Here is a 12,209-nt window from a genome sequence, read left to right on the forward strand (position 1 = left end):
GCGTCAGCCGCTGCTGAAACTGATCAGTTTCAACCGCGGCTGAATCTGGGCGCCAGTTCTGACTTACATACAGATTCAACTTAAGAACCCCAGGCCAGAACTTCCTGTAGTCAGCCGCTGGTCAGTTTCAGCAGCGGCAGACTTGGGGACGCCTGGGGCAGAGCAGCTGGGGTGCTGCTGGGTTGCTCCAGTAGTGCAGCTCCTCGGCGCTACTGGAGCAACCCAGCAGCACCCCAGCTGCACTGCCCCAGGCGTCCTGATTCAGCCGCTGCTGAAACTGACCAGCAGCGGCTGAATCAGGACGCCTGGGGCAGAGCAGCTGGGGTGCTGCCGGGTTGGTCCGGAGCGGCGCTGTGGGACCAACCCGGCAGCCCCCAGCTGATCTACCCCAGGGGTAGGCAAGAAAAGCCTGGTCTGCTGGGGGGGCACTAGCTGCACCCCCCGCCCCCAGCAGACCAGGGAGACGGGGGTGGCGGGACCGCCCAAGTCCTCCACAGCTTTGCTCCGTCTCCCTGGTCTGCTGACCTGGGAGACGCGGAGCAAAGCCGCAGAGCACGCGGGCAGCGGGACAGTCCAGGCACGCCGCAGCTGTCCCACTGCTGGCGTGCTCCGAGGCTTTGCTCCCCATCCCCCTGGTCTGCTGGTCGGGAGACGGGGAAGCAAAGCCACGGAGCACGCCCACAGGGGGACATCTCAAGCGCGCCCGAGCTGTCCCGCTGCGGGCGTGCTCCAAGGCTTTGCTCCCCGTCTCCCTGCAGACCAGGGAGACGGGGAGCAACTTTTCTCGCCCCGGAGGACGGGGGTGGCGGACCGTGGCGCATCTGGGTGTCCCGCCACTCCCGTCCTCTAGGGCGAGATAAGCCCCGTTCGTAACTGCAGAAAGTCGGATCCGCGTAACTTGGGGACTGCCTGTATAGCCAATTGCCTGACTGAATCAGGCCAACGGTCCATCTCATCCTGTCTCTGGGCTGGGCTACCTCACTGTGGGCGATCGATCTACAGCATGCAACTTGCAGCTATATGGATAACGTGAATGGTGCCTTCACTGCAGTGTATTGACTGGTGATGCTTTCCCATTGACTCCCCTTGTGCTTCTTGTTGAGGTGGGAGTACCGGAGTCAATCCTATTGGTGCAGCCTATAGTGAAGACATGCTGTCACGGAGGCCAGCACCAGATGCTATAGCGGAAAGAGCAAGAAGCCTGAAGCAGGCAAAAATGGGGTAATCTGCCTCATACATTAGGTGTCAACCCAATCAAGACAAATCCTTTTTCTCTAGAAAATTTAAACTTTACAGAGGGGAAAATAAATGTTACCGGTAAGGTCACTTCTATTTCTTCCCCATTCATTCACCTTCATTGCCATAAATCCTGTCAATAAAAGGAAAACTACAGGGATAGCCGTACATCAGACACAGAGTTCAGACTTAAAATCAAATTTATTTAGAGGAAAAATGACTTTACAAGAGGGTGCTGCTGCTAACTAGAAAGGAAGATAAATAAAAGCTTGTTACAAAACCTGATGTTTTCAGGAAACTTACAGAAAAATTGAAGAATTTTACAGTCAATAACCTGCTCACTTTTTACATAATTACAAATTAACAGACAGCAAATGTTTTACCCTCGTTTTAAATTTTATTTTTTAACATTTAACTTTTTTTTATCTTACAGATTCAACATGAAACAATGCAAAGCATTTAAAAAAACCCGAGAACTGGCGGCAGAGGTATTGAGTGTTAACACACACCCTCAACATTCTCTGGATTGCGCTAGTGCATTCCATATTAGTACAAAATAAACGCGAGGCTAAACTTTAACCATAGGCAACTTGAACTGGACATCGATGTTCTGAGTCAGTGTTCATCATCAATAAAGTTAAAAATACATAAGCGTGTGGATGTGTTCGATAGCTGTAGATGCTTAAAAATACATCCAAAGCTTACTGCTGAATGCAAAGCAGCGAACAACATCCTCTTTTCCTTCCAGGCAATGGAAGCAGAATATTTTAGGGTATAGCTTCAATATCGGTGAAGTGCAAGTGCAGGGGAAAGGCAATGAGACCCTAAAAGGTATAGCGATAGTGGTCTTCCGATTACTCAAGAGCATGAGAAGTAAAAGACTAAACCAGTTCAGCTTGCCTATCTTTAAAACTTAGCGTGATCACTGGATAAAAGGACTAATCAAGGATTGCTGCCACTTCTGACAAATGAATTATGAGCACTTCAGGATGATGTATTTCATAGGTTAATTTAAATTATTGTAAGTTACAAACCTGGCCAGCAGGTAGAGTAGTTTCCAGAGTTCTGGTTAACAAGGAATGTTATGCTAAGTTTAAACAGGTCATCAAATCCTTTGTTGCCGCCTTTGACCAGTCTTTCCTTGTCCTGCTCTCCTTAGATATCTAGCTAATCCAGACAACTGCCATAGATTAGGCACCCACCACACTCTCCCTAACCTGATGCCTTCACAGATCTCTAGCATAGTGGACCAGATCAGTAAAAGCTTTGGGGTGTTTTGGGAACACTAAGAAGTTGTGGAGATTACAAGACTCTACAAATACCCGTGAAAGAAAATATAAATCAGTCCCATCTAAATTTAGACCTGTGGTCAGACTTCAAGCGCTATCTGTAGTGAAGAGCTCCGGCCATCGCAACTGAAAGCAAGTGGTCCCCTCCCAGAGACATAGCCAGAAAGGACCATGGTTGTATTGTATAGTAAGTAGCCTAGCATATGCAAATAGCCTCACTGCCCGGCACTCATTGGCTACAGCCATCACTCCTTTTTCCAACTTTCAACCTCCTTTTGCTCTATGAGGACATCAATGGACTGTCACTCTTTACTCAGCATTCTCTCTTTTTGCCAGGGAGGGGATATCAATGCTGATGCTAAGTCTCTGGTTACCCAGGAGCAAGCGAATTCCTCAGGCCCTTACCCCAGCCCGCACTACTACTCTTGATTTTCCTCTAGCATCACAGGTAAGATGAGTCTTCCAGGCTGGGGAGATGGGCTAGATTTCAGAAGGGACTGACCGAAAGGCTGAGTAACAGATGAATCTCATAAGGAGAGGAAGGTGGAGGACTCTGCGCTTGCTACATTTACAGTGGTAAAATTCACACTTTCTGAACTTTGGGCTAAAAAAATAATAATATGGAAACTTCCTGCCACATCATGACCCCTAAATCTCTTCAAAGACCTCGTACTGAAATATTTTGTAACTTCTAAGCCCCTCCCCAGATTGTATCGGAGATGGGGAGGGGAAACAATTATCAGTCTGATTGTCTCAATATAACCAAAAAGCAGCAAGGAAATGATGAGACGGATTCCATTTAAAGCACTTTTAGGCACTGAACACAGGAAATGATATCCTGAGATAATCACTTAATTTAAAACATGGTGACATCAAATCCCACTCAATCCCTTTGATTCTAGAGAACACTGACTAGATCTGCAGTCTGATCACCTATTACGTGTGTGACCAGAAGTGAAAGTCATCCTTCACTATGCTGTTCACTAGCGCTCCTTCTACTGTGCAGTAAGTGACCATGCCAAGGCCTGCCAGAGGCGTAAGATGGGACACTCCCACCAATGATGACTAGCAAAGGCAGCACATCCACAGCAGCTCCTTGCTAATGCCTCTTCTCCCTGCCTCACAGAATAGAATCAACGCAGTTCCCCCCAAACCTGGCTGTCCTGCACAGCAGAAGCACAATGCTTAGCAGGTGACTTCTGATAGGACCCATACCCCAGAAATCCAGTGGGATGTCAGGTTCTCTCTAAGAAATAAAGTGCACTCTACAAACAGCGTTAGATGCCACACATGGAAGTGAAACCAACATCATTCATTCATGAAGACCAGGAAAGGAAAAAAAAATGGTGTCACAAAACTTAAGACAAGTAACAGACCCACTTAACACTATCCCTGGGATTATGCACCCTCTGGGTAATACTAGATAATCTGCACATCTGAGAGTGGGAGTCCATCTCTAGGGTTCAATTCCAACCTCTCAAGGAAAACTGAGCAAAATGGCTACAAAAATAAACCTTCCATTTCCTAAAATGAAAGAAAATGGAGGAAAGAAGAGGATGGGACTATAGGGTTCAATCTAAAATAATCAAATCAGGCAGCAGTTTACATCCACCAATGAGAAAGGGTTTCTGTCCACCACAAAACCAACACAAACCATTTTGGTAAGTGATGCCTTTGGCAAGGGACAACTGGGAACATGGGCAGCTAGTTGCTTGGTGCAATACAGTCTAGCTTAGCCAGTGTATTGAATGCAGTTCTATTTACAGTAGAGTTAGAGAAGACCAGTTCAGCCAATGTTTCATCCCCACTGCCCTCAGCAGATGTGCCTTGATTCACATGAGCTATTTTGTAAGTTCATGAAGTGCTGATTCTGGGGACAGGAGATGTATCACTTGAGCAGAAGAAAGGACTCATGTGGGAAAACGCTCCTACAAGCTAAATGGGATCCTTCAAAAATACTAGTGGGGAAAGACTGTCGCCATGCCATATACTGGATTGGTTTCACACGCAGGCAACGATCAGGGCTAACTGTGGCTCTTTTTTCCTATTTCTTAGTAGGAACGAATGCTGACTGAAGTCAATGGAAAGATGTACATTGATTTTAGAGGGCAGGGAATCTGGCCCTTGCATCAAGGGCAAAATTTACTTTGCCCCAAAAAGGGGTGGGAATACACAACACAAATCTATTTAAACAAGGAAACAAAAGGCCAGCAAGGCTCCTGAGTGAAACCACTGCTTCTCTTCTTGATTTTTTTTATCTGGCCTGGAGATAACTTTGCCTCAAAGATAGATGGAATTCCTTGTATTTTTCCGATTTTCAGGCAGGACACAGGCTGCCATGCAGCACTGAACACACCCTGGTTTTGTACGAAGCCACGACAAAATAAAACTGTTGGGCTATCAAGCTCATCTTTAAAAAAAAAAAGATACAAATAAAAAAATAAAACAAAATAATTTTTTAAACCAGACCTCTTTCAAATAAACAGAAAGATAAATATTCTGCAAGCCCAGCTTGCAACAAACAAGCACCAGATACTATTTTAAAAACAAAACAAAAATATAACCTCAGAATGCAGCTTACTTGTTTTTGTTTTGTTTTTGAGTATGAATTGTTTAGAGAGCTTCAAAAGCAAGCAGGCTATTCAGGAATCCCCCGCTGATTGAGACAGAGCGATCTAAGCACCCATATTGCCGTCATTGCTACTGCTGATCATTATTAAAAATGTTAGCACTAATTCTGAAATCTACTGCATGGAACTAGCTCGTGGAGGGATACAAAGCAAATAAGAATCAAAACATAGTGCAAAAAAATTCTAAAAAAGGAGTATCTGAGGGAAAAGAAATGAATATGACAGCTTGAAACAGCTCAAGGGACTGAAGTGGAGAGTCTCATGACATTTACACATCAGCTTACAGGCAAATCTCCTGAGGTGTGTGGAAAGACCAATGAATTCAGAAACACTGCAGCTCTGCACAACTATCACCCTTGCTCTTCACACTTTACCACCATACTTAGCAGGTGTATAACATGCCGCACTGGGGCACAACCGCTAATTCTCACAGGGAACTAAGACGACTGCGACTTTCCAGATGGAGAAACGGAGACGGAGAGGCACACAGTGAACCCATGAGGGTACGGAGACCAGGACTCTGGAACTCCTGACCTGCAATACAACGATCAGCCCACTAGGACACACAGCAATGTACAGGCATAAATACTGGACTCTATGTTCCTTCCAGTTCATCTGCTCACACAAGTTATTCCCCTCCTCAGGTTACAAACCCTCTGCCATCTTGTCTGAGAGCTCTGGGATTTTCTATGACATTGCTTCGGGTTAGGAATGAGCTACAGGAGCTGATGGAATCTGGAGAAACAGAAGCCCAGTGATCATGCAAATGACATGGCTAAAAAACACCAGGGAAAGAAAATGACAGGCAGTGGATTAAAAAACTGACCCCCAAATGGAAGGTTCTCAAATGTTCTTAGGATGGGTCAGTGAATTTGTAACAAAACAGTGTTCATCCCAAATGACGTTGTGCTGGAGAAATGTAACGTGACAAAGAAAGGCTTGCTCAGAAAGAGGAGGGAATAAGCAGTAACCCATAGACACACTGAAAATGAGATGTCACTTTAACAGAGTCTGTCCTGGCTCCCTGGGATTACTTCTCAAGTACTTTTCTCCTTGTGGAACATGTTTTTAACACAAAGACTTTATGGTTAGTGCTGGAAACCGATTAAGTTTTAATTTCTTTGCCCTACAGAAATCCTTGATAAATTCAGATTGATTTTTTTTTTTAACACTGCCTAGTGTTTGGTACCTTTCTGAAACAAAGCATGTACCATACAATGTGACTGAAAGGGGCATATAGGCCAATAAAGATACACTCTGAGCATTAAGGCCAAGATATTTAATATCTACAGGCTCCCTGAAAGTTATCAGGTATCCTTGGGCAGAGCTAAACTAACCCAGACTATATAGACTGTAAGCATATCCCAGTGGATACATAAACCGTAGAGTTGTCTATTTATATATGCCAGTGTGTATGCACCATTTGCAGAGTCCTGGCTTTTTTCTAAATGCTTGGTTTTGGTTGTATCCCCCCGAAAAGGAGAATCTAGAGGCACAGACCCCATGGGCCATATTTGCTCATCCTTTGGCAGTATGAAGAGATCGGGAACATCTATTCCTACTTTAAACCAAGATTTGCACCCGGAGTGGGTTCTTTTTGCAATGTGGTCAGCCTCTGCAGCCAGAACGGATGCAAAACGAAAGGACAGAGCCCCTTTCCTACCCCATGCAGCCTTTACTAATGTTTTATTGAATAGATTGCCGGTCGGGTGCAGAAGCCAGGAGTGCGCCACAAAGTGTGGGAGGGAAGGGTTCCACTGTACAAAGGCTGGAAGAATCACTGTGCAGAGGGAGAGTTGCTTGTGTGCTGGCCCCATCAGATGCCTGTACAGTTTCTAACACAGTACAGCGAGGGCGGAGGCTTTCTCCCCGCCGAATTAAGAGCAGCCTTTCAGCAGAAGATCTCTTCGCCCTCTGGTGGTGCTTCTGATGAATGAGCATCTGGGAAAGGAAAGACAGCCATAAATCACCACCAGAAGGAACAGGCAAGGAAAGGGCCTATTAAAACAACCACTGCCCTACCACTCGCTCTCTCATTCCCAAAGCACCCTACAACCTGTCTGGGTGGCTGACATTTAAAATACACCTTTTAGTTGCTAGACCCATCAATCCCAGGCACTTGCACCTGGCAAGCAGCAAAACTCCTGTGAGTAGCCCCCAACAGCCTTTCATCCAGTAGTGCTGGGTTCCAATTGGCCCTGGGTCACAAGTACCGATAGCTTTGAGGCTCAAAAGCAACTCTCCACTTGAGATAAATCTCTGGTGGAATCTACTGTATCCCTTCATGCTGGCAGGTCAGGAGGGAGGTGCAGCAGCTCCAAAGGGGAGGAGAGGCCACCAGACTAGCCATGGTGAACAGGTCAGGAATGAGGTGCCCTGACAGAATATGGGGGGAAGGCTGAGGAGAAAAGACTTTAATAGCCGAGGACGCTGCAGGTGAAGAGCTCAATGGCACACGTCTGGAAAGTTGTCCTAAGACCTAGCCCTGGCTCTAGGTAGTTTTTATCAGCATCTCCCTCGCATAAATATGGACACTGCATGGATGAAGTGGGGAAAAAAAAGGGAGAGCTATGAAGCCATCCAGGGTAAGCTGGGAGAAAGGAAGGAAAAAGAGCACTGGGTACCCCCTTGACATCTGCTGACAGGATGCAACCCATGAGGCTGGGGATCAGTGTAGTCACCATGGCTGCAGACATGGTGTTCCCATGAGAGCAGCAGCAATGTCTCACGGGGAGGAAGGAATCAGAGAACATCATCACGTCTGGTCTCTGCATGCATGGGCAATGAATGGGACCCCCTCCCACACATGCAAACTCACTTTCTGCTGGAAATTCCACTCACCACCTCTTTCTCTCCACTGCGTGCTCAGATATAATCTGCTCCTTGGCTCCCCAAGGTTAAACAGCCCTAGAGAGCTGCTAACCCCTAAACATCTTCTTTGGCCTCATCAGATACTCACCAGCAGGTTGGGAGCGCTGTCCTTTGCCCTTTTTCTTCTTTTCCTTCTTCTCCTTTGGTTTGGCTAAACTGAAGAGGCGGGCGGGCTGTTGCCCCTCGGCCGCCTTGTTAGTCTGGTTCGTTGTGCTAAGCAAGTGGAAAGTGCCCTTTTCTTTGTGTGTCCTTGAGAGACTGTTCCTTTTGGGTGACACAGACAATCCTGCATCTAAGTGCCCCTGTTTGGAAAGGGAAAAACTGTGCTGCTTGGAGTCCTCAGCCGTGGGCAGGGAGGGAATCCGCACCGTTTTATCTGGGAGATTTGAAGCCTGCAAAGAGGTGAACACAAGTGTTTTACTGGCAGAAGCAGGCAAGGATTGCAATCAGAGACAGGGTGATCTTAACGCAACCACTGCGAGAGATGGCCTGCAGGACAACAGGCTACCTATAACCACCACCCAACTGTCATCTCCCAGTTACATGAGCATTTTCTCCTAACAGAAGCTGGTCACAGACAGCCCTCTCTGTCCAACAGGAAAGAGACAAAGATTTTAAACATGAATCCTCCCTAATGATGTTAAATATCAACTAACTAACTAATCGAATAATTGATGCATTTTGCATCAACTATTCGATTAGTCGATAGGGCGATTCCGCCTTTCAAGTGTACAACAGCTTTAGGGCTGTTGGTACACTTCAAAGGAAAAAGTGCCGTGTGCAGCCTGGGATCAGCTGGGAACCCCAGCTGATCCCGAGCTCCACGTAGTTCTGCTGCTTTGAAATGCCGCATGCAGCTTGGGGATACCCTAGCTGGTCCTGAGCTGCACGTGGTGTTTCAAAGCGGCAGTGCTGAGTGGAGCTCGGGGTCTGGTCCCAGGTTCCGTGCAGTGCTGCCACTTTGAAGTACTTCCTCCACTTCTCCCCCAAGGGGAGGGGGAGCGACTAGTCCTTCACATCCCTAATCCTCCCACTTCTGCCTAGATACAGATGGGGGCACAACCTCCATTGTGGAAGTCCTTTTTAAAAAGCTAGGAAACCCAGGGACCCAGCTGCAGAAGGTGCCAGAAGCTATGAGAGCCTCCTAGGGAAGAAAATGTTGTTGGGTGTACACAGTGATGCATGGCCACAAGTGGAAACTTCCTAAGTAGAAAGGACAAGGTAAAATATTGTTCTGCTTTTCTAATGCAACATAACACAATGTATGTAAAGGGGAGAAGGGTTAAGACATGAATTCCAGTCCTTACAAATGCCATCAAATGTCTCTAATAATAGCTCTGACATCTTTGGTATGATTCCTGCCTCCTTGCTACCTTTTGATGACCCTGGCATCTTGTTGGTCTTCAGCACTATTGTCTCATAGGTGTTCCTACAGCACCCCCTGCCAGATTCTCTTAGCTTCATGAAAGTAACCTGGATCGGCACGATAATGTACACAACTTCCTGGCAGAACGTGGCATGCTGATCTGCTCTCAAATAAATCCCAATCAGAGGGCCTGGCTCATGATACAGAGATGTATGAAGAAACATCATTCCCTGGGCTGCTCAGGAAATAGGGTGCAGCAAATATTCTTCTGATGATCTGCAATTCAGCATTTAGTGCTTGAGAGACATGACTGGTCTATTAAGTCACGTGGCACAGTTTCCATTCCCTGAATGCATGACACTGCTTCTGCTTCATCCCAAAACAAATTACCTTTTTGTTACGGAATTAATTCTGCGTCTTAATTAAATACCTGCTCCAGGCATGAAATCAGATTTCTGCACGTCTGTATGAACTAGGCCATTCTTCCCTTACCCAATCTCCTGCTAATGACTTAGTTCCCTTCTTGTATGCTTGGCAGCAGAACAACTTCAAAGGGAAACCAAACCCCAGGTCACTATAAAGTGTTGGCAGTCCCTGCACGGTCTGCTCTTCGCCCATCGGCACAGATCTATGGCGAGCGCCTCTGCTCTGTTCCCACTCTCGCTTGCTGTGTTGTACCTACACACTAGACTGGGAGATCCTGAGAGCAGGGACCGTGTAAAGCTAGTTGTTTGTTAGGCGCCTTGTTTTTTCCAGGAATTGAAATTAGACAGGCTGTTCCATTCTCTAGGGGTGGCGGGGTAGGAAACAATTCAACTGGCATCATTTATGGGGGGGAGGTATAGAGAAATCACGCTTTTAGGGGCTAGGTCATACATATACATACTAAATAGCAAGGCCTAGCCGTCTAGTTGCAAGGTTTGTACTGGGAGATCTGTTCAGCACCAAACCTGTCACCCCCAAGCTGCTTCTGTGACTGCTGAGAGGTGGGGTCTGCCCAGCAGTGTGTCCCAAACGAATGGGCTGACTGCCTGAGGAACACATCTGTGCTTGCCTGTATGTTTTGAACAAGTGAACAAAAAAGGCGTGAAAAGGCCAAAGGGAAATGCACCAGTGATTTTCCCACCACGTCTCTGTAGCTGCTCTTCCCTGCCATTTGCTGTCAAGCCACTGAGGAACGTCTCAAAACAAGTTGGCAAAACACATATGCATTCACAGGTGAGCCCCACTGGAAAGACAAAAGACTCACTATGACTTCACAGAACCCTCAGCACCTGCTAGGAATCTTGATTCCTCAACACTCTGAAGAGCACCTTTGGCCAGACATCTCGCCTGCCGCCTTCCAAGACACAACAGGCAAAACACAGCCCCAAACATCAGGTACAAGAAGAGGTGCCACTGTTAGGTGTCAGGCTCCACGTATGAGTCACAGCTTCTTGATTTCACATCTAGTCTGACCTCCTGCATCCCAAATGGGCCACAGAACCTCCCCTGCTAATTCCAATATGCAGCCAATGGATTGTGACCGAAGTAGATCATCTCAGCCTGGCCTGAGAACTCAACAGGGAGCAGAGTGATTACCTGACGGAGGTCAGGCTCCATCTGCACTGGGGGTAATCGCTCCACTTCTCTCTTGAATTGCTCCTTCTCCTTCTCTAGTTGTTTCTGTGCTGTGCGGAGTCGCTCCAGATCCAGCTGGTAGGCTTCCTTCTTCAGCTTCAACTCCTCTCTCCCCTTCTCCAGCTCCTGGTGCCCCTTCTGTGCCTGCTCCTCTCGCTGGCCCAGCCCTGTCTCTCGCTCAGTCAGCTCCTTCTCTCGTGCCTCCCACTCCTTCTCTCTCCTCCGCTTCTCCTCCTGGTGCTGGGCCTGCTGCTTCTGCAGGTTGGCCAGCTCCTGGCGCTGCTTCTCCAGGCTCCGCTGCTTCTCCTGTTCGATCAAAGAGTTTGGCCTGGAGGAGCTCCGCATCAGTGCTCTCTCGCTTAGCATCACCTTCTGATCCTCAATATAGGTGTCCTGCTGCAACACGACAGCCTGAGAGGAGAGGCAAGGACAAAGTCAGCGCAGAACTCCCCTTCACTGAATGCATACACATGCAGTAACTCTAACGTCACAAGGCAGCTTGCTATTGTAGTAAGGGGGGAGCGAGGGCGTCACTAATCGCTGTTAACCCTTCTCTGAGACCAGAACCTTAAAACGTTGATTGATTTGCCCTGAGGAATTAGAGGATCCAGTAAGACTGCTTGATGTGAGGTACTTACTGGTAAGACACACAGCAGGCCTGCCTTGCAGAGCACTCTCAGCCCCCTGCTGGCCTGGGCAGCAAGAGACCAGGAGACAGTGCTCCCACATTTGAGCCTAAGGAATGGCAATACAAAAGGGAAGGGATGGGGCAGAAATGCTGACCTCCATACAGGTCGACATGCTGAGGGGACTGGCTGCTCAGGGAAGCAGCACGTCAAAGCGGGGCACCACGCTTCAGACTGACCTACCTGCAAAGTGCTGAGTAGGCTGTGGAGATAGGTAATGCTTTCGAGAACCTGCTGAAAGGAAACAAAAGCACAAGAGCATTCCCGTTATACCTCATCTTACAGTCTGACCACAGGCAACGCCCTTTCCTTCTCCATTCTAAGTCCTGCAATGAGGCTTACAAAGCCATACTGTTTTATTGAAAGCCACACAAACATCCTTCTCCTTGCCCCCCAGCCTTGCCATGCTCTCTTCTCTGTAATTACTTACCCCAAACAGACGTACTACTCACAGGTATCTACTTATCCATTTATCTCAGAGACATCTCAGATAATCTCACCCAGCCTCCCT

The 12,209-nt window shown here is 47.4% G+C and overlaps 1 protein-coding gene across 6 annotated transcripts in view; it reads right to left on the reverse strand.

Annotated features, from left to right (window-relative positions):
* Positions 1 to 1,418: 1,418 nt before the first annotated feature.
* Positions 1,419 to 12,209, reverse strand: part of AKAP13 (A-kinase anchoring protein 13) — a 378,791-nt gene continuing 368,000 nt past the window's right edge. For 5 of the 6 annotated variants that reach the window (XM_075897025.2, XM_075897027.2, XM_075897026.2 and 2 more), the window contains 4 exons: positions 11,882 to 11,932; positions 10,974 to 11,423; positions 8,115 to 8,418; positions 1,419 to 7,096 (listed from right to left, as the gene is read on the reverse strand). In XM_075897025.2, coding sequence (XP_075753140.2) covers positions 7,047 to 7,096; positions 8,115 to 8,418; positions 10,974 to 11,423; positions 11,882 to 11,932 — 855 coding nt within the window. In that variant the 3' untranslated portion in view covers positions 1,419 to 7,046. The remainder of the gene's footprint in view (positions 7,097 to 8,114; positions 8,419 to 10,973; positions 11,424 to 11,881; positions 11,933 to 12,209) is intronic. The other variant, XM_075897024.2, reaches the window with a different exon arrangement.

Source organism: Pelodiscus sinensis, chromosome 14, assembly GCF_052426305.1.
Source record: "Pelodiscus sinensis isolate ZL-2025 chromosome 14, ASM5242630v1, whole genome shotgun sequence".
Lineage (NCBI taxonomy): Eukaryota > Metazoa > Chordata > Testudines > Trionychidae > Pelodiscus > Pelodiscus sinensis.